General features: G+C 37.6%; 1 protein-coding gene across 1 annotated transcript in view; it reads left to right on the forward strand.

Annotated features, from left to right (window-relative positions):
* GAN (gigaxonin) overlaps positions 1-21,512 on the forward strand; it is a 60,203-nt gene that overhangs the window by 27,600 nt on the left and 11,091 nt on the right. Inside the window, exons 2-10 of the mRNA XM_033127865.1 lie at positions 1,786-1,900; positions 4,234-4,584; positions 6,344-6,561; positions 6,775-6,896; positions 10,647-10,759; positions 11,759-11,908; positions 12,950-13,086; positions 13,341-13,469; positions 21,342-21,451. Coding sequence (XP_032983756.1) covers positions 1,786-1,900; positions 4,234-4,584; positions 6,344-6,561; positions 6,775-6,896; positions 10,647-10,759; positions 11,759-11,908; positions 12,950-13,086; positions 13,341-13,469; positions 21,342-21,451 — 1,445 coding nt within the window. The remainder of the gene's footprint in view (positions 1-1,785; positions 1,901-4,233; positions 4,585-6,343; positions 6,562-6,774; positions 6,897-10,646; positions 10,760-11,758; positions 11,909-12,949; positions 13,087-13,340; positions 13,470-21,341; positions 21,452-21,512) is intronic.

Raw genomic sequence — 21,512 nt, forward strand, 5'->3', positions numbered from 1 at the left:
AGGTCTGGCTTTCAGCATTTTAAGAGCAGAATTGAGAAAAAAGACTGATGGTCTCAACATTCAGTATGTAAAGACTCTTAACTCTCAGTTTTTGGTACAGTACACCCACCCTCATATGTGCATGATATGCCCCTGTTGAAGACCCACCCTCAGTTTTTACTCTTAAGAATGTAAATCACTTACCTTCTACTAGAGCTGGGGGGAGCCTTAATAAACCGTGCAGGAGAATTGTGTATATATGTGGAGGAAGGATCTGGAAATCCAACTGTTTCTTAAGACTGTCAGTCCATTCTTTTGCTTTCAGCTCATCTTTTACCCCTCTTTCCACAGATTCCTCCCCATACTACCAATTCCGATCCTTTGGAGGTCTTAAATGCAATTTAGGCTGTCTTAGCTTGTCCCACTGCTAAATTAGGAATATCTTTTAGACCTTGAGTAAGATACCAAAACAAGACACAAAAAGCATTGACCATGAAAAATTATTCTTCAACTTGTTCGTCACCTTTAAAAAGTGGCAAGTCTACCAGGGATTGATGTGAAGAATATAATAAAGAATCCTACGCCTGAATATGAGGAGGACATTGAACTCAATAAAAAAGTGAACAAGAGACTTGAAGTGAACATGTGTGTTTCACAAAAGAGAAAACACATGTGGCCACAAACATATGAAGAGATATTCAGCACCTGGATCATGAGGGAAATGCAGATTACAACACAGCAAGAGACCATATTTCACTCACTGGAGTGGCAGAACTTAGGAGGTGTGACAGATTCAAATGTCGTAGAGTTTGTGGATCCACAGATTCTCTTCCATGTACCAGATGACAGTAAACTACTCCAACTACTTTGGAGAGTAATTTAGTAGCATCTCATACTTTGGAGAATAATTGAGCATAATTCTTCTCATGTACTCCCAGGGCTACAACCAAGGGGAATTTGTTTTGCATAGTACTAAAGGAGACATAGGCAAGAATAGTCATAGCAATACTGTTCACAGTACCAAAAACCTGGAAAAGGTCCAGAGGTCCATCAACAAGAAAGTGGACTAGTATACAGCAGAAAGAACTAGTATGATAGGCAGCAATATGAATGACTCGTAGCAATATAATATTAAATGAAAAGAGTTAGCCCCAAAAGATTATAGTCAGCATGAAACTCTTTATAAAATTAAAAACAACTTAAAATTATATATATATATATTTACTTATATATTATATATTTCATGTATGTTATAATGTATTATATAGATATAACAACTTTTTACATATTATCCATTTAATGGATACAATAATAAAGAAAGCAAGGGAAACTTGAACATAGGATTTGGGATAATAGTTACTTCAGATGGAGGCAGCAGTGGAATGGATTCGTGGGGAGGACTATAGGTTAGAAGCAGGTTATTGTCAAGGTCCTAGCTTTTGTTTTGGATGGTAGGTTTGGGGGCATCCTCATTACATTACTAAAAATAATGACATAATACATGAAAAAAAATAAGCCTAAAGGCCTGGGGTTTTTCAAGGTGAAGTAGAGATCTTTGCTCACATGGATCTTAGTTCTTTGGTGGTCTGTTTTGTTTTATTTTTTACAAAGTAGCATTTCTGAATTCTGGAACAAATGTTTAATAGTTTAAAGTTATAAAAAGTACATTGATCTGAAGTTAAGTTGAATTTTCTAGGTGGGGTTCATATACTGATAAGTATATACTTTATAGAATATTTAGTGCATAAATATTCATACCTATTTCTGTTCTTTCATAGAAATTTTACATTTTTTTCCCTTTCTTAGGACAAAGTTAAACTATAATCCTCCAAAAGATGATGGATCAACCTATAAGATTGAACTTGAAGGGATATCGGTAATGGTTATGAGAGAGATCCTGGATTACATCTTCAGTGGGCAGGTATGATGAGACACAAAGGAAGGAAGACTCAGTAGAGGCTTCTCAAGCTCAGGGTGAGGGTCTCCTATCATCCATTCTATGACCACATAACACTTCATCTTCATCTTCTGTCACTGTGCTTGACTAGAATCTCCTATGCTAATGGCACCCATGTGTGTTCTGATGCGCTGCTCTTTACGGAAAGGCAGACTAAGGAAAACCTTACCCAATCCCAGTGTTTGACTTTACCATCTTGAGCTTCACCTTCCAGCAGGAGATATGAAGAATGTGGGATGCTTCCTTCTCTGCTGTCTTATTTTTAAATGTTAATTCCAGTCTTGCTTTGTACTCACACTATTGGGGAACTCATTTTGTCTCTGTAGCATGGAAATGGGATCTTCCTTGGGCTGTGGGGATTGTTTTGTAGACATGAAGAGTTCCAGAATCACCCAAATGACAGGCATCTGCGTTGTATCACGATGCCTCAGCAGGGCCAACATCCCTGTACCACCCCCATTCTTCCTTTCTGATTTCCCTTTACTCCTTCTACCCATTTATATTTCTGAGGATTTAATGAAACCCAGGAAAGAAAGTGATCGTGGATTAGGTTTCTTTCTTTTTCTTGCTGTCCTCCAACCCAACCCCCCACCTCATATTATGTGATTTAAAGTGTAGTATGAGGACTCGTAAAAAAAAATCTTAGGTGTGAACCGGGGCTCATTTGTTGTTTTTTTAACAGGAAGAAGTTAGTGTATCTCACGTTTGGTTATGTGAAAATGCATTTTATGTCTACTCTTGTTGAGAGCTTGTTTCTTACTCTCTCCTTTATTCCTTCTTCATCTTATTTTACCTTTCCTTTTGGTAAGGTCTATGTTTCCTACATGTTTCTAAGTATTCTGAGTTGTGCTGCTTCCTTTCTTTAAATTTGTGTTCAGAGTTAAACTCGGTAATTGTCATCGTTTTTGAAGTTTAGGTTTAATTTCATGTCATCTCCTTCTCTTTTCTCTAAACACTAGGTCGTGGGTGTGTGGATGTAATGTGTGTATGTATAAGATTGTTTAAAATAACGTAATTTAAATGAATTTTGGGACAGCCCTTAAAATATTGGAGATACTCTATAGCATCACAAAACCAGGCTTAGGACCAACCTCTTATCTTACTTATAAAATCGATTTAGTGGCACTTACAACAAGTTATAAGCCAATAAGAGCATATTCATATTAAGGCTTAGATTTGAAACTTGAAACTTTATTTACAGATTTTGTTCCCAATATAAATTAATTATGATTTTAAAATCATAGTTGCAACGTAAGTTACAACAAACTCCTGATTTGTCAGTTTAGTTTTTATTGAGATGGAATTTAATGTTTCTTCCACATGCCTACATTTGAATAATCTACTGTCTTGTGGCTAAATTTAATATGTTGTGTAAATGGGAAATTTCTCCGTACTTGTAGCTTACTCCTTACACTTCTGTTCAGTTTTGTTGCTCAGTTTCTAAGGTGATTGGCAATTGTACATTTTGTTTGTATCTGTGGTCCACAGTGTATAAAATGTGGTAAAATGTTTCTTGCTGTACTCTATACTCTGAAATCTCCCCTTCACATTTCCAAATGGAGGATGACTACCCATTCTTTGGGAGAGTCTGAACTGCTTGTGATTTTGGCAATATTTTAGAGGCTTGTTTCTTTACATCATCTTGTTGTTGTACAGAAAAACTGAAGTGGGTGAAGGAAGAAGCATCAGTCAGAAACTGAAGAAAATTACGGAAAAGTAAATGATCATAATAATTTTTTAAAACCTCATGTTAGAAATTTATTCCAGAAAGTAGCTTTGAGACCAAATTGTATCTATTGTACTGAGTACGATGTTTGATATTCACATGAGGCTTCTGAGGCAGTGTGGCCCCCTTTCCCCCCTTGCATTCATCTTGACATACCGTTCGGCAAAAGAGAGAACTTAATATAACTGGAGGCAAGATTTTCAACAGTTGTGGTGCTACTATTTAAAGAAATCACCTTCAGTTTACCATAGAATATAGAACTTTCATTTCCTAAGCATTTCAATCATTTAAGGTTTTTCTCTAAAGTAAATGTAGAAGTGGGCAACATGACAATTCATCTTGGAGGGTTATTGGTAGTTAACATTGCAAAAGCAGGGGAACCCTGGGAAAAGTTAACCAGCCCTCAAAATCTTCCTGAAAAAAGTACTATGTTGAACCATATGAAATTGCCAATACGCCATCATCTTTGACCTACAGAAATGCAGTTTTCATGTGATTCAGCCTAATAGACTAGTGGTTTGGATTTTAACTATATATAGTCAAGTATAAAATATTTATGATATTCTTATAGATCCGGCTAAACGAAGATACTATCCAAGATGTTGTACAGGCAGCGGACCTGCTCCTGCTGACGGATCTTAAAACTCTGTGCTGTGAGTTCTTAGAAGGCTGCATTGCTGCTGAGAACTGCATTGGGATCCGTGACTTTGCACTTCATTACTGCCTGCACCACGTCCACTACCTTGCCACGGAATACCTGGAGACTCACTTCCGAGATGTCAGCAGCACAGAAGAATTTCTAGAACTGAGTCCTCAGAAGCTGAAAGAAGTGATTTCTCTTGAGAAGTTAAACGTTGGCAATGAAAGATATGTATTTGAGGCAGTAATTCGATGGATAGCACATGATACAGAAATGAGAAAGGTATCTGTAGTTTATAACATGGTCTAACTTTGCCTTTTTACATATTTCATTGATTTAGTTATTTTTAATAAAATTATAGATGTTCTGTCCTTCAATGCGAAAATCTTGCAAAGTTGTGATCTAAAAGGTAATCTGTGAAACATCTTCCTATAGGATCATTAAAGCGATTGGTTTTTCAGACCAGCCTATAAAAGCCCATGTAACTCAATATAGCAATGAAATTAAGAATACTTGTAAGACACATAATATCCTTTGTATGTTGTTTTTCATGGGAAAATGCATTTCAAGCTTAAACTGAAGATTATAGAAATGCAGCATTCCCACCCTCGCTTTCAGCATCCTTCCCCTCTACATCACTGGGCCAACCCCTACAGCAACTCTGATGCAGGCAGCATGGTGAGGGGGCAGTTGGAGCTCTGGCAGAGGAGTGAGGGGCGTGGGCTCTCCCTGGACTGATTGGCACCACTCAGGAGGAAGCGGGAGAGCCCTCTGGAGTTTTCAGGGCAATGCAGTTCCAGGTGGGAAGGCTCTGCGAGTGACAGCCTAGGAAGGAAGGGTTATAGAGAATATCAGGCTTTAGATCCAAATTGTGAATACATTGGGGGACGGAGGAAAATCATAGCGCTTTAAGTCCAATATTTAGCAATTAGAGACTAGCTCCAATTACTATATTCAAGATAAGAAGTATAGTTGGTTTTAGAGTAGTTTTCAAAATGTGCAATTGCATTGTTAATTGTTCTTGATAATGATTGACTTATGTTTTAATGATTGTCTTGTAATTTTTTAAAATTCTGTAGGCCTATGAGTATGTCTGTTTAGAAACTGCTTATAGTCTCAGCATAGTCAGCACAGTTATTGTTCTGTTTTCCACATTAGTTGGGTAAATGAGGAAAGGAGATCGAACAGTTTGTAGCTTCCTACCATTCATTCACTGAGACCACCGTCAGTAGCTTCTCCCTGACCCTCTTCTTGCCTTAAAGAGATGAGGATGTTAAGGTCAAATGGCTGCTGGGGAAACAAGAGGCAGCTCTTCGTCTTTTGTTTAATCTGAGCTTGATACTGTGAAGACTGTTGACTTTTAATACTCAGGGTATGGAAAAGTATACCATAAAATGACTACTTCAAAACCAAGAAAAACTAGTCATTAAAGTTTCACCTTATGTGTGTAGAATGCTATAGTCAATTGGGTCAAGTGTAATGATTGAGCATGAAAGTGTATCATTCATATTATATGTGTTAGATATTTTTAACAATTACTAAAGAAACGATTATATAGTACTCAGGATATTTTTTTTGAACTTTTCTATATTTTTCTTGTAATGTTAATGTTGATACATTTTCATTAGCTAGTTTATCCTATTGTATCAAGGTATTACTGTATATAATGTTTTTATAAATGTGATTTATCTCACAGTACATCCAAGTGAGAGATAAAACAAACTGTAGCAAAGTTCTTCTAAGTTTTCGTATTATTGTGGAAACCATTTCAGATACAAAGAAAGCTAGTTGAAGCTTTGCAGTGATACATCAAATATAAATCTGAACTGATGATTTTTAAATTAAACTAGTATTTTTCAAGGTTATGGGAAATAGAAAGGAAAGTGGCCAGTAAGCATAGTCAAGCAATATTGGTACTTATACCTATTGATAATTTATTAACAGTTTTAGTTTGCCATGAGTTGGAAAATGTATATTCTAAAAACTGTGTGTTGCATTTTCCGTTTTTTTGTCTCTCCATCCTTTCTGCCCTCTTCCACAGGTCCACATGAAGGATGTTATGTCAGCACTGTGGGTTTCAGGGTTAGACTCCAGCTACTTACGGGAACAGATGCTGAATGAACCATTAGTACGAGAAATTGTCAAAGAGTGCAGCAACATACCACTGAGCCAGCCACAGCAAGGAGAGGCAATGCTAGCAAATTTCAAGCCCCGGGGCTACTCTGAATGCATTGTGACTGTTGGTGGAGAAGAAAGAGTGTAAGTATGGGTCTGCCATTGTTGGAAAAGTGGTATAAAGAAAGAGAGATTTCCCTGTACACAAGAGTTCATAATATTTTTCAGTATCTAAAGCATAGTAGCAATAGATTTTTTTTTAATGGTTTAAACATTTTTTAGAACGGTAAAACTAGTCAGTTATCGTAAGCAAAACTACATAAAACACATTAACTGATAACCCGCTTATTTCTTTAGTTCACGGAAACCAACAGCAGCGATGCGATGTATGTGCCCTCTCTATGATCCTAATAGGCAGCTTTGGATTGAACTGGCCCCTTTAAGCATGCCAAGAATTAATCACGGAGTTCTCTCAGCAGGTACTGTTCTGTGGTAAATTTTACTTAAACACAAGATCAAGTAATGTGTAATTTCAGCGTTGTATAGGATGACTCAGAGCCTTTTAAAGATAGAATTTTAGTCTCCCTACGATGACATTTTCAGTGTAGCTCTCTCTAGCTTTCAAGACTGTGGTAGGAAGAAGAGTGTCTTCTGTCAGTCCTTATTATTCCCAAATCTTTAATACATAGCTATTTTTAAGACTCTAGTAGAGGAGCATTTTATTTCATGACTTAACAGAAGAGCAAAATTCAGTGACTCTTACCACCAATTAGCTGTGTGACCATACTTGGTACACAGAATTTATTCGCACCGTGATAATCCCATCATCTTTGAAATCCATGCAATTTAGAATTACAATATGTAACTATATCTAAAATAAATGTGTAAAAGCAGGCATTTCAAATGAGACTTTAGAAAATATTACTTACATTAGCAATGGCTTGTGCTGTCTTACTACAGAAAGTATGTTTTAGTTGACCTTTACGACTTTGAAAACAGCCCATGTTATTCAAAGCTCTCAATGAAACAGATGATAAAAAAAAGATTGTCTTTACTGCCCAATGAAGCAAATGATAAAAAAAAGATTGTCTTTACTGCCTTACCACTGTTTGCTGCCTTTCTCTTCACCTTGGATCTGCCTTTTTTGCGTTTTCCCCATAAATACCATTTCACTTAATTCTAATTATTATCAGCAGTCCTCCTGGAATCCTTCTTATTTTATAGTCTCCACTTTCCCACTATATCTGAAAAATGTTTAAAGCTATACCACACCATACCATATTATAGAAATGTCTAAAGCTATACTGAATGTATTTAATGGCTGGATCCATCACAGTTAAAGAGAGAATTCATTAAATGGAAGATAAAAGAAATCACGAAGAAGGCAATATGGAGAGGCAAAAAGATGGAAAATAAAACATCTTTTTGCCTCTCCATAGTACAGCAGTGAGGTCATTTTATGAAAATCATTTCCAAGATCATTGATGTTACTGTCAATCATGAACAGTGGGATGGAATGGTATAGGCAACAGGATGTGGGTCTGATTTCCCTGTTCTATCTTTTCAGAATTAGCTGCCTTAAATTTTCCTCCCGTATTATGTACACATTATCATAATTTTCATATATGCTCACCTACCACAAAGGTTCCTATATCCCTAATTTTCAAAGATTTCTAGAGGGGTTGGCATTTCAGAAACTTAAGCAATGAAGAGAGGAATTGTGTCCAGTTGTATTAACTGAAGTTGTGAAACAATTGACTAGTTCCTATTTATACAGCCTGTTCTGAATTTCTTTTTTTCTTGCCTTTTATTTAAAATTGACGTTTTTGTCATTCAATTGTTTTCCTCTTTGCTAGTTTAGAAGTTATATTCTTCATGTATATTTCTTTGAAGATTTCCTTAGAAACCACAGCCCATATTCCTAAGTTACCAAAGCCTAAAGTTATATTTATACAGTTACAGTACATTTATACTCTATTTTTCATGTTCCACAGTCTTACAGTATTAAAATATGATTATGAATAAAATATTTACATATATACATTTTTTATTAATCTGTGTTTTACATATATATCCATCGGCAGATAGTGTTAATTTAGATTTACCCACATATTTACCACCTTCTTTGTTTTTCCTTCCACCTAGGATCATTTTCCTTCTCTCTGAAGTTCACCCCTTTGAATTTCCTTTGAATAACCTGGGTCATTATTTTGCCTTCATCTTTAAAGGATCTTTGTTGGGTATAGAATTTTAGGTTGGTGTCTATTATTTTTCAGCTCATTGAAGATTTCTCTCCATGACTTCTGGCTTTCATTGTTGTTAAGTTAGTTGTCAGTCTAAAAAATCTGTCTTTTCCTTGGACTATATTTAAGATTGTTATGTGAGTTCTTTTTTTTTTGTCTTTGTTTTCTACTATTTTACTACAATGGGCTTAATTAGGTACACATTTTATTTGAAATCTTACCATATTTGGGGGTTGTTGGACATCTTGACTCTGGTTTGGCCTTTCATCAAATCTGGAAAATTCTTATTTATTATGTCTTCAAATATTGCCTCTGCTCTGTTCTCCTCTCTCCCTCTGCTTCTGGAAGTTAGATTAAACATGGTTAGACTTTTTTACTCCATCCTCTCTCCTGTTTTCTCTGTTTTGTTTTGTTTTCCATCTTTTGGCCTCTCCATATTGCCTTCTTTGTGATTTCTTTTGATTTATCTTCTATTTAATGAATTCTCTCTTTAACTGTTATGGATCAGCCATTAAATCCATCCACAGAAGTTTTAATTTTACCTATTTTTTTCTTGTTTTGTTTCTAGAAGTTCTCTTTAAATCTGTTTCAAATCTATAAGCCACTTCTGTAGTCCCATTTCCAAGAAAATTTGCCTTCAAATTTGTCTTTTATTTTTTAAACATAGTAAGCATTGTTGTTTAAGTCTTTCTGATTAATCCAATATTTGAAATTTGAAATCTTGGCAATACTAGTTCCTGTTGTCTGCTTCTGCTGGTTCTTCCTCTTAGGGTCGAGTTTCTTTGTATAATTGAATACCTTTGGCTTGGTGCTGATCATTTTACTAAAAATTGTTTGTAGGAATAATTTGATGCTTTAAAATATTAGAATGTTAGAATCTAAAGCTTAGATAATGGTACTTTCTTCAATAGAAGTTTTATTTTATTTTTTTTTAAGATTTTATTGGGGAAGGGGAACAGGACTTTTATTGGGGAACGGTGTGTACTTCCAGGACTTTTTTTTCCCCCCCAAGTCAAGTTGTTGTCCTTTCAATCCTAGTTGTGGAGGGTGCCATTCAGTTTCAAGTTGTCCTTTCAGTCTTAGTTGTGGAGGGCACAGCTCAGCTCCAGGTCTAGTTGCCGTTGCTAGTTGCAGGGGGCGCAGGAGTCGCCATCTCTTGCTGGAGTCGAACCGGCAACCTTGTGGTTGAGAGGATGCGCTCCAACCAACTCCATCTGGGAGCTCAGCAGCAGCTCAGCTCAAGGTGCCGTGTTAAATCTTAGTTGCAGGGGGCAGAGCCCACCATCCCTTGAGGGAGTCAAGGAATTGAACTGGCAACCTTGTGGTTGAGAGCCCACTGGCCCATGTGGGAATCGAACTGGCAGCCTTTGGAGTTAGGAGCACGGAGCTCTAACCGCCTGAGCCACCGGGCTGGCCCTTCAATAGAAGTTTTATATTTGTTGCTACCAGTTGCCTGAAAACACTACTAATTTGGAATTACTATAAATCAAATTCAAACTTTAAGGTTTCCTAGACAAGCAAGGAGATTTAAATCTGGTTTCTAGTTCTGGTTGACCTTCATCTGAGGGTTAGAACTTTGGAGGGGCTCTCCTGCCAGAAGCCACACTTTCTGTGGGCCTGGGGTTTAGACTTCTCTTTTTCATCCTCTCAAAGCCATTCATAAAGAAGGGTTGAATATTTTCCCAGAATAGCTGAACTGAGATAACCCAGAGGTGCTTAGTGACTGAGTGGGTGGTGCCCATCTTCCTTTTATGCTATAGTGCAGAGGGAATCCACTCAAACATACTGAGTGAGGTAAAATGGTCAAAGTGACTCAAAATTGGCTCTATCACCAAGGATCAAATGAAATGTGATCAAGATCTCATCGAATCCATTGTTGCTGTCAGAGGTTTCCCTACATACTGTGTGTACAACTATGGTATTATATTGAACAGGAGATGTTTAAGACTTAAGATTTTTCTTGTGTGTCTCCTTTGATTTTTGCAGAAGGATTTTTGTTTGTATTTGGGGGTCAAGATGAAAATAAACAGACCCTGAACTCAGGAGAAAAGTATGACCCAGATGCGAATTCATGGACTGCATTGCCACCAATGAACGAGGTAAAACGTTGCTTTTTAAAATTTGTTTGGTATGGTTTTTTTTTCCATTTATCACTTTGTTAGTTTTGCATTTGAGTATAAAAGAAGCATTAGCAACACTGCTAACCCCTCCTTCCTAATACACTAGTTCCTACCCTCCTAGCTCTCCTCTCTGTGCCTTCCCCTTACTCAATCTGACCTCCTCACAGTCTTTCAAACCTTCTGGAAATGCTCCTGCTTCAGGACCTTTGCCAGATGCCCGTATAGCAGGCTCCTTGCTTCCTTTATTGTTTGTCTATATAGCACCTTGTCAAGACGGGCTTCTCTCCAGCCCCTCAGCTCTCCTGTCTCTCCTACGCTGCTTTCCCTCTCTTCGCACCAGCTAGCACCTTCTCACGTTCTCTGCAGGTTTAAAGTGTTCACATAGCTCTTTGACACCAGGGGATTTTGTCTGTTCAGCGCTCTATCGTCAGTGCTAGAATAGTGCTGGCCACCTAGGGGACTAAGGAAATATTCGTTGACGAATGAACGTGACACAGCTCAGGCTTCTGTCATTGCCGATACCCTTAGCAAGAGCCGGTTCCCCCTCTGCCTCTCCAGCCCCAGGCAGTCTGTGTTCCCCTGTGACTGTGGGTTCTTGTCTTTCACACATCAACTTGAAAAGTCTTAATTATAGTCCATGGCTAAACACAGATAACTTTATTTAACCAGAAGGTAGTAGTTCTTTTTCGTGTTGTGAGCTATTATGAGTAAAAAGTAATGATTCTGACCATGAATCTACCATATAGATAATTCCCTTGTTTTGAGAAATTCCTGGACTTGAGTTATCTGTCTATTGTGCTAAAAGAGTGAGGTGCTAGGGAAATCGGAAATATTTAAGAGAGATGTTTTTGAGCATGGTCCTTCTTTGCTGGAACTCTGGAATATAATGATATCTGTAATTTTTATTAAATACATAACTATCAGTTTTCGATATGCTAGCTGGCCTTTTGTATACAAAGATCTTTGATGTCTTTTCAGGCAAGACATAACTTTGGAATCGTCGAGATAGATGGAATGCTGTACATTTTAGGAGGAGAGGATGGTGAAAAGGAGCTGATTTCCATGGAGTGTTATGATATTTATTCTAAAACCTGGACAAAACAACCTGATTTAACCATGGTTAGAAAGGTGAGAACTGTATCTTGTGATTACAAACTGGATTTTACAGTTAATCTTTCTTTATTTCCTACCTATGCCTTTTAATCTGATTGATAGTGTTGAAAGAGTCAATGTTACAGAATTCTGTCTCTGTTGGTAGCTTGCCTTCATTAGCGTCAGCCATACATCAGGATAGGAAACAGAGTGTGTGAGCTTTTACCCTGCCGGTGGGCTCTGCGGCACTTCTGTGTCCAAGGCCTGCACTTGATAAAGGCTTTGTGAGTGCACTCACCTAGGAAGCGAGATCTTCCAAACCTGCTTTCTTAATCATCACACAGTACTGGGGAGAAGCATTAATCTACAGGTAAAGAACTACCACTGCTTACTGGGTAGAGGGAAAACAGATGGCTCACGTTAGCTGTTGAGAGCATCGTCTGTCTTTCTTACTATTCCCCGGTGCAGGCAGGGATTGCATCATCAAGCCAAAGCTTTGTCCAGTGCCATAGGTGTTTTACATCTTTAGGTAAGGCCATCCAGAGCTGTATGTTCTCTCACTGTCTGTGCCCTTTCAACTAAATTATTTTGGACAGGAATTGAGTGACATCTTGATCCATGGCATCTAAATCTTGGCATTTTCAAGTAGTGGTAAAAAGAGAGAGAGACTGGAAAGCTTCTTTAAAAATGAGAGTTTGGGGGCGGCCGGATAGCTCGGTTGGTTAGAGCATGGTGCTAGTTAACACCGAGGTTGCCGGATCCCTGCATAGGCCACTGTGAACTGCACCCTCCTTAAAAAAAAAAAAAAAAAGAAAAAAAATGAGGGTTATTTTCTTATCTCACTTAGTTAAATAGGACTAGATGAAGTTAATCCTTTTCAGAGGATTAAGAATATGTGTATTACCTTGCTCTTCTCACTTTTAAAGTCTTGTATAATATTGGAAAGCACCATTGTTTTACTGTTAGAAATCAAGTCCTTTTCTAAATATCTTACAATGTTCTCTAGACAAGTTAGTATTTATTTGTCTAACTTTAATAATAAACATTGCCTCCCCCACTGTTGCTTTCTTCTTTCAGATTGGCTGCTATGCAGCTATGAAAAAGAAAATCTATGCCATGGGTGGAGGATCATATGGAAAACTGTTTGAATCTGTGGAATGTTATGACCCAAGGACCCAGCAATGGACTGCTATATGTCCATTAAAAGAGAGAAGGTGAAAGAACTTGCACGTGGGCTTTATAAATTCCCCCGAACCTGGCTCCTCCTTTCTTTCAATCAAACCTTTTATTTGACTTGGAATTTGGTTTTTGTAAAATTAAATGAATTAAATCCATTTACTGAAAAAGGAACACCTACATATTCACCAAACACTTAATGTTGCAGAGTTAAAACAAGCATAAGAGGAATTAGTTAATCGAGTCATGAGTTGTAAATCCAACAGCTAATATGCTCTGTATGGCCTTTCAGATTTGGAGCGGTAGCCTGCGGAGTTGCCATGGAACTGTATGTATTTGGGGGAGTCAGAAGTCGCGAGGATATCCAGGGTAGTGAGATGGTAACTTGCAAGTCTGAATTCTACCATGATGAGTTTAAAAGGTAATTAATTATAAATGGTTGCACATAGCTTCTGCAACTTTTTTTTTTTTTTTTGCTTTCAAAGTTATGTTTTAGCTTTGTCTAGTTTTGTAGTTTTGTTTTCAAGTTACTTCACTGAATTATCTATCTAGGAGATATATCTAATGCATACTATATTAGTGATTCAGTGACTTCAGAAGTATTGGTAACTTAAAGGAAAACCAAAGAAAAGTGTTTCTAAAATGTAGATCAAACCTTGACACTTAGTTGCTTAAAATCATTCATTGGCTTCCTATAGCTTTTAGGAAAATGTTTAAACTCCTTAATTTACCATACATGGCCTTTTATGATATGGCCTTTGTTACTCTTTCGGCTACTGTTCAACTCAGATGCTTCACTTGAGTCACACTGAACGGTATTTTTCCCCCAAACATGTCATGATTATCTCAGCTCTGTGCATTTGTACTATTCCTTTTGCTTAAAATTTTCCTTCCCACATTTACCCAGTTAATTTGGCCTCTTCCAAAACTCCCTAGAGGTCTGATTTAGGTTCCTCTATCTGTGATCCCGTAATACTCTACATGTCTCACTCTTGGACTGTAATTGTTAACCGTAAGCTCCATCAAGGCAGGGTCCAATTCAGCCAACTTTGGACCCTACCTTCAGCATCGAAACTGGCCTGTATTAGACACTCAGTAGAATGCTGATTGAATGGGTGAAGTATGGTGTCAGAGACTCTCAAAACCTCTGGCAGGCTGCTGTGTATGTCTTGTAGAGTAGGTAACATTCTTCCCAACCTCCTCTCTCTTCCCACCTGTCACACGTTTTATTGTTGTAACCACTAAACAGTATTCTTATTGCAGTAAGCTGTTCAGATCCTATAGAGAAAATGCCATGCTACTAAAATTCATCTTGTGATAGTGTTTCAGTCATGTTACCAGAAGAGGGTGCCATAATATAATGTTTAATTTTGTATTATTTCAGATTAGGGCAAATAATGAGCAGTTATCAAGATTTTTGAAAGACGTATAAATATAACCTAACTTTTAATATATTTAAAATTTAGAATATTTGGATAGCCTTTTTTCCCCCTTCAATTACAGGGGGGCAGGCTATCTTAGGAAATTTTATTAGACAAAGTGTGAAAACAATTTAGAGTATGTTTGCTATGGTGGGGTTGAGGGCAGAATTTCAAAGACTTTTCTACATTTCTCTTCCTTAATATATTACAATGAGGACTGACTGTCCAAGCAAAGAAGTAGTTTATTAATTTCCTGCCCAAATGAATCTCGAGACAGTCTGTCCAACTTCTTTAACAAGCAGTGGTCAGTGTGTTTGATTTCTGATAAAATATTGATATAAGCCTTTTTTCATAATGGCTGAATTACTGTTTAGACAGTACAAGCTAGAGAGCTATAATTCACTTACTGGAATAATGAAGGTTGTTTATGATTTTACCATTTGCCGTCCCTATTTTGATTGTATAGGACTTAAATCTGGCTATAAAGTTTCTCAGTCTGCCCTTGATATGCTACAAATTTTAAAACCTTATATTTCTATCAGGTTGTTTCGTATTTATAGTTGATAAGCTTTAAATATAAGTGTATTACTTGCTTTCAGTTTACAATTGTTAAACATGAATATTGCTCCCTCCTTGCTATTTAAAATAAAATTCATGTATCTTTAGTTTCCTTATTTCTAAGCTCTGTGATATTAGTTTGTAAATAGAATGAAGAAAGCTTAATTTCTCTTGTCAATATAATATTGTTCAATGTTGTTCAAGTTGACCCTTGAACAACACGGGTTTGAACTGTGCATGTCCACTTAATACGTGGATTTTTTTTCTAATAAATACATACAGTACTGTAAATGTATTTTCTCTTATGATTTTCTTAATAACATTTTCTTTTCTCTAGCTTACTTTATTGTTAAAGTATAATACATATAACATACAAAATATGTGTTAGTCAACTGTTTATGTTATCAGTAAGGCTCTGGTCTACAGTAAGCTATTAATAAACTTTTGAGGGAGTCAAAAATTATACGTGGATTTTTGACTGTAGAGGGGTCAGTGCCCCTAACCCCTCAGGTTGTTCAAGGGTCTACTGTATAGGTTTCTTACTTGCTTAGATAACACTAAACCCATTTGTAATACCAACTGTCATATCTTAACTCACTTAATTTATTTAATCTTTGCAACAGCCCATTGAGATAGGTACTCTTTTTATTCCTGTTTTACTTATGAGGAAACCAAAACACAGAGAGGTTAAGGAATGTGCCCGAAGGCATACAGGGTAGCAAGTGGCAGAGCTTGAATTTGAACTTGGGTATTCTGGCCCCAGAGTCTACCTTTTCAGCTGCCATGCTATATTGCCTTAAAAATATAGGCTTTCCCATACATATCTATAGAAAGAAAATAACATATTTTTATTTCTTAAAAGGTCAGATGTTTCCAAGTATGTTATATTTGCATTCTCTGGAAACTGTTGCCAGATGAGCAATCTGTAATAGATTGGCCACCATTTATTGTTTTTGAGTAATCTCTTGTCTTTCCTGCCTTTGTTCCCTATTTTTAGGTTAAAACTTTCCTGGAAAAATGCCATATTTTATTATTTTCTGTGTTTCTCACTAAAAACAAACTGTTTGAAGGAAAGCAAAGAAATTGACATAAGTTACACCAAGTCGTAGGAACAACTTACTATATCTGGAATGACGCTGTCTCCATTTCTGTTCCTTGTGCCCCTCTTTTACTGATACTACCATCCTCCCACTAGCCCGTACTCCAAAAAGGTCGTCTTTGGTTCTTTCTTGTCCCTCACATCTCATCAGTTGTCAAGTCTTGTCTTCTTTTTTAACTGTAATTTTCACATTTACCCACCTGTATTTCTCTGCTGCTACCCCAATGTGTTCACTCTTTTGTATGTGCAATGTTATTAGCCTTCTAACTAATCTTCTCTAATACTTTTCACCTACTTGCGCTTTTGAAAGCTTAAAGTGACTTCGATCATTTCATTCTCCTGCTGAAGATTCTTCATATTGCTCCATTACTTGCGGAATAAAGCGAATAGTATTTAGCAAGGGACGGGCCTTGCAGTCCCTCCAGCATCCTCTATGGACAAAGCCTACCACTGCCTTTATCTTTCCAATGAACCAGCTGTTGATGTTGTTATAATTTTCTCCACTGTGTGTTTTCCATTTCATTCGTTTCTTTTCTTGGCTATGTTATTTCTTTCCTTTTACTTAGGGTTTATTTTGTTCTTCCTTTCCTAGCTTCTTCAGGTAAAATTTTAGATTTCTTTCTTAATTTCTCTGCCTAAGCCTTCTATCTTTTCATCATAAGCATATTGCCCTGTCCCTTATTGTTATGGTAACTGTGTTCAAGTCCCCGCCTAATAGATAATCCCAGCATCTGAGTCATCTTAGAGTTGGCATCTGTTGGTTGTTTATTCTCTTGAGAATATGTTCTCATTTTTCTGGCTCTTCTTTTGTTGAGTAATTCTAGATTGCATCCTGGGCATTGTGGACTGAGATCTCTCGTATTGCTTCAGTGTTGCTCCAGGAGTTTTAGCAGGCAGTGGGCTTGGCTAGACTCAGATTGCAAGCTGTCACACCTGCAGCAGGAGGCAGCTCATGTCTCAGTTCCATTCTTCAAGCCTTTGTTACAAGCATTCGTGGTTCTGGGTTCAAAGACTTGAGACAAGTGGGTATACATAAATTTAGGGGTTCTTCTCTACCGCTCATCTTTCTGAGACTCCCCTGCACACACACTTCGGTGATCCTGGTTGCTCCACGATGCTCTGTTCACCCTAATTCCAGTAGCCCGAAAGATGTCAGGGTTTTCTCTCGGGGTTTCAGCTACCTGGAGCCGCCACCCTCAACCTGTCCTTGGGTAAAGCTATCATAGAACGGAAACATTCCATGTGGGATGCTTGTTCAGCTTTCCCCAAATCTGCCTGCTTTTGCTCAGACTCCAGAGCCCTCAGGCAGTTGTTTTATTTTGTCCAGAGTTTGTAGCTGCTCCTCGCTGGAGGATCAGCTTGTTAAGAATTCCTTCCTCCCTAAAAGCAGAAACGTTGCTGAAGCTCCCTCTTTCCTTCTCTCTCTCCTGAGTTGATTGTTTCTCCTTCCCTCCTTCTCTCCTTGCCTGTCTTTCCCCTCCTGCTCTGCTTTCTCTGAAGCTCGCTGCTATGTCCCTGCTATATTTTAAAGTGTTCTCAGGGGGCATTCTTAATTCTGAGTTACCAGATGATGTATCATTGTAGCCTCGAAGTCCTGAGAAGCCCATGTTTGAAAACCTTGTGAATAAAGGCATAATAATGCTTTGTCTATTACAAAAATCATTACCACTTACTGATGTTTGCCATATACTGGACACCATGCAAAGTGCTTTATGTTGGCGAGTTCATTTTATCCTCCCGACAGTCATTTGAGGATGGTGATGACTTCTGGTATCCCCACATTATAGACAATGAAACAGAGACTGGGTTAGCTAAATTGTCCAAGGTCAACAAGGTGATAAATGATAGAGAAAGAAAGGCAAAACCACATGCCTTTTATAACTATTTTATAAGCAGCAGCTATATACATAATCCAATTAAGTTTTCATGGTAGTTTTACTTAATTTGAAGCCTCAGCACTATATAAAGTCACCTAGGATGATTTTGTTGAAACCCAGGAACTCTTGGTAGACCATCCACATACAAGTAGACCAGTTTCTTCAGCTTTGTTTCATTAGTTCAGGGAGGAATTATGTTAAATTCTCAACTCTACAAAAGTATTTCGAAATATCATTGTTTTCTGATGTGCATTTTCAGTAGACAATCTAGTCAGAAATGCCCTAATTTAGAAGTGCCAGTTAGCACGGTGAACACACACGGGCCTGTTAATGGGCTTCCCGGAAGAGTTGTGTGCGTCTCCACTGGGGGTGGTCGTACAGGTGCAGTTCAGCTGCAGGCAAGGCATAAGGATTCTCATCAGCTTGTTTGATTCAGAACCTGGGAAGAATTTAGATGTTGGGGTTTAGTTATTGACATTTAGCCCTGAAGACATAACATGTGAGTAAGTCAGTTAATTGTATTAATAGTTTGACATTTTCATACTTTTTCTTTCAAAGGCCCGTTCAGGACCTTGTTTTTACTTTTCCATGAAAGCTCTTGGACTTTTCGCTTTTCCTATTAATTAGAGGTGTTTTGGAGGCAGGGGCCAACCTGTATTCCCAGTCCCTGCAAACTGCTGGGTACCAGTCAACATTAGGATGTTACATGAATCAATGTTAGATGAAGGTATTTAGAAATATGGCGGCTTATATTAGCTTTGCAGCTGAGTTGTTATAGCAATTTGGACAAATCATTTTGCTTCCATGTTTCTTGGAAATAAGGAAACTACTACTTTATAACAAAATATGGAAACTACTACTTTATATCAATGTGGGAAGAGTGTTCATTGAAATAAAAGTGCTGTTGTTAGTGAAATAGTTTTGCCTTGTGTTTAGCATCGAGACGCTGTAGACCTATGTCAGTGGCTTAGGACACTTCGTAGCCTAGAGTTGGAGATGCCAGGAGCAATGCCCATACGCCTGTGTGTTCCCATGAGTGTCGGCCTGGACTTTGGGGGTTCTTAAGGGTGTAGACACCTCCCTAAGGTCTAACTGAGGTCTACTATGACCGAGTTGTGCCTTTAGGTATTCAAGGGAAATTGGTCAAATTACCTTGAGTGAACATCATTACACAGCAGAATCTAGTTTGTTTGTTTGTTTGTTTGTTTTTAAGCAAAAAAAATGCAACTTTTATTTTGGAATAATTTTAGACTTGTAGAAAAGTTGCAAAAATAGAGTTCCCATAAACCGTTCACCCAGCTTCTCCTCATGTTAACATCTTACATAACTATAGTACAGATATCAAAACCGAAATATTTACGCTGGTACAATATTATTAAGTAGACTACAGACTTTATTTGAATTTCACCAGCTCGTCGGCCAGTATCTTTTTCACTGTGCTTCAGGATCCAATCCAGGATCCAACATTGTACTCGGTTGTTGTAATGTTTTCAGTCTCCTTTCATCTGTGACGTTCCTCAGTCTTTCATAATACTCTTGAAGATTATTCATCAGTTTTTCATAGGCTCTCTTAATTCAGGTTTGTCTAATGATTTTTTCTTATTAGGCTGTGATTGAGTATTTGGGGCAAGAATACCACAGAGGTCATGTTGTACCCTTCTCTGCACGTCGGGAAGGACATGATGTCTATATGTCTTTTTCCTGGTGATGCTGATCTTGATTACCCTGTTAAAATGATGTCTGTTGGGTTTCTCCACCATACAGTTACTGCTTTTCCCTCTGTAATTAATAAATATCCTGGAAGAGAGAATTTGCGAATATGCATGCATACTGTTTCTCGTCAAACTTTTACCAGTAATTAAGCACCCATCGGGGGACCAGCCTCCAGGAGTTGTTACTATGGTGTTTGCCTAATGGTGATTTTTCTATTTTCCTCATTCCTTCTACATTTGTTGACTGGAATTCCGAAAAGAAAACCTGTCCCTTCTCCCTATTTTTTTCTAAATGTATGCAATTATTTATTTATATTAGTATGGACTACTGGATGTTTATTTTATTCTGTGAGTTATAAATCTAATGCTATCAGTATTTTGTTGCTCAATTTTTTCCAGCTTTGGCCATTGGGAGCTACTTCATATCGGCTCCTGTGTCCTTTAGACATACCCATCCTTTTCTAAGCACTTCCGATCTGGCAGTACAAGACGCTCCAGGCTCATCTTGTATTTTCTGTCTCAGCTGTGGAATCAACCACTTCTTCGTGGAGCATGGGATCCTTTTAGTGGTTATTAAATTGATTTTCAACAGAAATGCCAAGGCAATTTAGTGGGGAAAGAAACGTCTTTTCAGCAAATGATGCTGGAACAACTAGATATATGTATGGGAAAAAAAGAACTTTGACTCTTACCTCCTACCATACACAAAAATTAACTTGAAATGTATCATAAAATCTAAATGTAAGCTGAAACCATGAAATTTCCAGAAAAGAGCATAGAAGGAAGATCTTTGCATCAAAATGAAAAACATCTGTCCTTCAAAAGGCTCCCTTAAAAAAATGAAAAGACAATCTACATGCTGAGAAAAATATTCATGATACATGTATCTAACAAAGGACTTGCATCCACAACTGTAAGGAATCTTACAATGCAGTAAGGAGAGGGAAAACCCAATTTTAAAAATGAGCAAATCTTTGAACAGGCATTTCACAAATATAAAATGGGCAATAAGCACATGCAGAGATGTTCAACATCATTAGTCTTCAGAGCGCTAATGTGGATAGAAAAGTTTGACAGTACCAAGAGCTGGCACTAATGCCAAGCAGTTGGAATTCCTAGACATTGCTAAATGGGATGCAAAACGGCACAGTACTTTGGAACACAGCGAGGCATTTTCTTATCAAGTGAAAGATACCATTAATCATATAACCAAGCAAGTCTATAACATAAGTTTACAAAAAAGATTTGCACTCTAATGTCCAAAACAGCTTTATTACAATAGCCAAAACTGGGTGCTACCCAAATGAGCATGAGCAGGTGAATGGATAAGTAAACCCCGGTATATCCATATAATGGAATACTGCTAAGAAATAAAAAGAAACAAATTATTGATGCAGGTGGCAACGTGGATAAATCTCAGATACATTGTGCTGAGCAAAAGGAACAAATTGATAAGTGCACACTGTTTGTGATTCAATATATATATGACATTTTAGAACAAACAAAACTAATACCAATCGTGACAGTAATCAGTGGTTACCCAGAAGTAGAATGTGGGGTTGGGTTTCCTGGCTCAGGGTCTAGTTCTGTTGGAGGCTCACCAACTTTTGGTCTGTTTGTTTTCAGATGGATCTATCTTAATGACCAGAATTTATGCATCCCCGCCAGTTCATCTTTCGTTTATGGAGCTGTACCCATAGGAGCCAGTATTTATGTTATCGGAGACCTTGATACAGGTAAGAATGTTATGGTGATTTTATCAGAACTGTTTCCTAGTGGTTCGGAGGCATGTTGTCT

The sequence above is a fragment of the Rhinolophus ferrumequinum genome, chromosome 15 (genome assembly GCF_004115265.2).
Source record: "Rhinolophus ferrumequinum isolate MPI-CBG mRhiFer1 chromosome 15, mRhiFer1_v1.p, whole genome shotgun sequence".
Taxonomy (NCBI): Eukaryota; Metazoa; Chordata; class Mammalia; order Chiroptera; family Rhinolophidae; genus Rhinolophus; species Rhinolophus ferrumequinum.